Genomic DNA, 4,577 nt, shown 5'->3' with positions numbered 1-4,577 from the left:
TGATTCCGTTCTATAGCGTCGCGTCGAAAGCTCTATTGCTGAAAAGGCTACCCACTAAAAATAGCCTATGTTTGAAAAATAATTTTTTTTTTAATGAATGGTTTATTTTGATAAAATTAATGCAAAAACTGCAGATACAACAACACCAGTAACAACATCCACCCACATCAGCATTATTATCAATAACAATAATATTGAATTGTGACGATGACAATGCAGTGACAGTGACAAACAGTGACAATGACAATACTTTAAGTATAATAAGATAATATATTGTAATACATACTCCAAGTATCAAAATGCACGCCATCGTGTCGGGATTCAATATTTCGACAATAATTATGTCATCATCATTCCTGTTGATGACATAATTAATGTCGAAATATTGAATCCCGACACGATGGCGTGCATTTCGATACTTGGAGTTATTATACTATCTTATCTGAGATTAATCAGTGGACCTTTCGGTTTTTAAATATAATAATAATAATATAACTTGATACTAATAATAGCAACAACAATAAGATTTGTTTTCATTACATTTTAAAATTTATATTTTTTTACATAATATAGAGCATTCTTAAACTGTTTGTTTATAAGACAGTATTATTCCAACATAAAAAGATACAATATTACTGCTTTTTGTCAACAATATTGAATAATGCTCTTGACGATGACAATGCAGTGACAGTGAAAATGACAATACTTCATAATAATAATAATAATAATAATAATAATAATATAATATATGAATATTGATACTAATAATAACAGCAATAATTTATTTTATTAGATTTTGAATTTTAATTCGCTTGTACATAAAATAGAACATTCTTAAACTGTTCGTTTTCGGACGGTATTATTCCAACATAAAATACAATCTTAAACAGTTATTCAATATCTATATTTACTGCTTCTATTGTCAACAATATTGAATAATGACGATAACGATGACAATGCAGTGACAGTGACAATGACAATACTTTAATAATAATAATAATAATAATAATAATAATAATAATAATAGGAATAATAATAATAATAATAATAATAATAATTACGAATCAACAGACGTTTACCATATAACTTGTCCATGATGGACACGAAACGTCGATCCTTTTTGTCAATAAATAATAATAATATGATTAATATTGATACTAATAATAACAAGATTGAGATTTTTTTCATTGGATTTTAAATCTTTATTCGTTTGTACATAAAATAGAACATCTTAAAATGCTTGTTGAAAACCGTATTATTCCAACATAAAAGAATACAATCTTAAACCGTTATTCAATATTATTATGCTTCTAAAGAACAGCAAGAGGTAACAAAGTGGCGCTTCTTTAAATCTATGCCAATGGCTATGTTTTTTACTAACTCTAATAAGTTAAATAATGATACTACAATAATAATAATAATAATAATAATAATAATAATAATAATAATAATAATAATAATAATAATAATAATGTAATTATTATTATTATTATTAATGTTGAAGAAAAATACATAATAATATACATAATACAAATACACAACTTAATGAGATTAACCATTTTGTGCACTCTGAAATTATACCATCATTTAGCGCCACCGAACATTACTTCATGTGATTGAATTCAGGCGCTAAACAAGGCCAATCTCTATGTCCCAAATCGTCGTCTTCTCTCTGTAAATGAAAGCTTTCTCATTCTGAAGCTAAAAAAGAAAAACCTATCTCTTTCATTCAGTGTAGTTCGTTCAATTTAACGTCTGTCCACCAGTATCGTTTTTTTTCTCATGGTATATTTCACGCCTTTGATAATTTACTTTAATAGGCCTATTGGTTAAAAATGCTTGTATATTATTTTATCATTATAATGTATATTTATATTATTGATAATTACAACAATTAAGAAGAAAAGGGTGAATTATGATAAATAATGATAATGTTAATGCACGTGCTATACCTTGTGCTATGAGTGTGCAGTTCACCCTTTTTTGTTTTTTTGTACTAACCTCTGTATTTATATTTATATTTATTATGTGTATTAGCATCAGGAAAAAGATTTTACTTGTGATTTTTTTCAATAAGTGACAATAAAAGTATCTTGTATCTTGTGTAAAAGCATATAACCTTTCTATGAGGTAGGTTTTTATACTAAGGTTAAACGCTATCGTTAAAAAGAACGACAGTACATGAGCCATCTCCGACAGAAAATACGGCCTGGCAGTGTACGTGACGTAGGCCTACTACGTAAATGGATTCGGCTATCCATGCCGAATTTCTTAAAAGGGAGGTGGCTGGGGTGGAAAAAGATATCTCGAGTGATTTCGATTTCCGGAAGTTTGGTCAGAGGGGCCCTTGTCTGGCTGCAGAATTACTTGTTTGGGAGGAATTTACTGTGATTAACCCTAGGAACGAATTAGAGGGGTCCGAAATCCCTTTGATATCAGCAGTCGACGAACCCCCTTGTGCTATACTTTCTGATACAACAGCAGGGTAACTTGTAGGAAATAAGTGCTGCTGAAATCGTCCTCGAGACACCATCTGTCCCCCTCCTCGATTAGCTCAATAGGCACCTACAGTGGTGACCAAGCATATAATCGGTATAATTGTTATAAGGAAGATAATCTAACAGTGTTTATGCTTCTGAATTTTCTTGATATAGTCCTTGTAGATTGATTATTTTTCTGATCACTGCCTTCTTGCAATGTGCTATTTTTTTCCAGTGAATTCACACTCTTTGCCTTTCGTTTCCGTGCTTTGGCTGATTTAATTCTTCCCCGTGCCTTCTTAAGCCTAGCTTCTTTTCGTTTTCTCGGTATCTCTCTAGAATTCGAAATTCTTTCAACTTTTTGTTTTTTCTTTTTACGTCTGAGCAAAGCTTTTTTCATTTCACCAGTTTCCATAGCGTGTTGATACCGTCGAAGATACGGGGTATCTAAGAAAGTGCTGTTGTTACTGGTTTCCAAGTCTTCGCCATCCCATGTTGGATGATAGAAATTGAGTTTGTACTTTTGATACCATTTTGCATATACAGCCTTTTCCGTTAGAAACTTGTGTCCACCTAATAATCTGGTTTCGCTTTCGTTATAATAGCCGCATTCTGATCTGAACTCAGGATCGTAGTAATGATACGGTGTAGTCCAGTTCGTCAATTTCCTGTGGACAACATATTTGAATATCAATATCATATAAGGTTTTATCAAAATGTACTTTTTTCGCGCGCACCTTTTGGCTGTAACGATCAAGAGAAAATAGTCATTAAGAAACTGTAGGTAGCGGTAGCTTTTACTACGAAGAAATGGGAATTCCGAACTAAGCAATGCGTATGCGTGGTTACCAAATAACGTCTGTGAATTATCTATAAAAACAATGCTAGACAGCCAGTGAGCATGTGCATTGAGTAAGTGACGTTATCGAGCCATGTCGAGCATGCGCAGTTACCAATTTAAATTACGTCTCAGGAACCAAATAGCGGCTGTGAAGACGTCTCAGGAACCAAATATCGACTGCAAAGAGGGTATGATAAAACGGTATTATTTGGAAGATTACCCTTACATTTGGCTCCATTTAGCCTGATAGATGCACTATCAGGGCAACAAAAAAATAGGAATTAGTCCGACATACAAATATCAACCCAATTGCCTTGATCAACCAAAAATCTTCTAAAACTCGGGAGTCGTCTTATACACGGGTCGCATTATACGCGAGTATATACGGTATTCCTTATTACGGAATTTAAATAGAAAGATAAATGAACAAATTCTTGAGAGATAAGAATGGTTGTTATACAAGATTACTCAGACACGCCTTGAATATCAACTACAAATAACATATTATTTATGGAGATATTCCCCTGTATATCAAGAACTTTGAGGGTACGAAGGTTAGTATTTGCTGGACATTACTACAGAAGTAAAAATGAAGTTAACTCAAGGGTTCTCTTTTGGGAACCAACCCATTTGAAAAGGAAGCAAGGACGGCCCCGACTACATACATCGAACAATTAGAAAAGGATCTAAACACACAGTGGCATTACGTTCAGTGCCGTAACACTATGGCCGGGGCCCTGTTGCTTGTGGGTTCGAGTCCCACCAGAGAACAACTTGCAAATAGCACTGGCTGCACTGCCCATACCTACGCCACTGGACCTATGTGTTCCATATGTGCCTGACCCAACGACCGGGTGTAATAATGCTAAGCGCATAGAAGAAGTGTCTACAATATGCGATATATAACTAATAATACTATTATTAGTAGTAATAGTAGCGGTTACGTAACGTTGGTTATGCACTGTATCATGCGCTATAGAAGTGGAAGACCATAATATATTGGGAATGTACCCCTCTGGTAGGGCCTACAGTACAATCAGTGTAAAAGTGTAAGGTATAGGACAGTGTGGATTTAAACATTGTCCTAATGATAATGTTCAAAATAAGTATCAAGGAAAGTATGTATAATTGTTGGAAAAATGATCAACATTTTATTTTTATTTCTCACCCTGACCTTCGCCTGGTGGGCGAACTGGGCGAAGGTATAGATCAGGGGTGGAGCCAGGATTTTCCCGACGGGGTGTGGGGGGGGGGGG

At 33.9% G+C, this 4,577-nt stretch overlaps 1 protein-coding gene across 1 annotated transcript in view; it reads right to left on the bottom strand.

The window, feature by feature from the left end:
- Positions 1-1,150: 1,150 nt before the first annotated feature.
- Positions 1,151-4,577, bottom strand: part of LOC117101244 (alpha-N-acetylgalactosaminide alpha-2,6-sialyltransferase 3-like) — a 10,182-nt gene continuing 6,755 nt past the window's right edge. The window contains exon 5 of the mRNA XM_033241181.1: positions 1,151-3,148. Coding sequence (XP_033097072.1) covers positions 2,602-3,148 — 547 coding nt within the window. The 3' untranslated portion in view covers positions 1,151-2,601. The remainder of the gene's footprint in view (positions 3,149-4,577) is intronic.

Source organism: Anneissia japonica, unplaced genomic scaffold (assembly GCF_011630105.1).
Source record: "Anneissia japonica isolate Jap-2015-1 unplaced genomic scaffold, ASM1163010v1 scaffold1859_len985614_cov190, whole genome shotgun sequence".
NCBI lineage: Eukaryota > Metazoa > Echinodermata > Crinoidea > Comatulida > Comatulidae > Anneissia > Anneissia japonica.
This window is presented reverse-complemented; position numbering and strand designations above follow the sequence as displayed.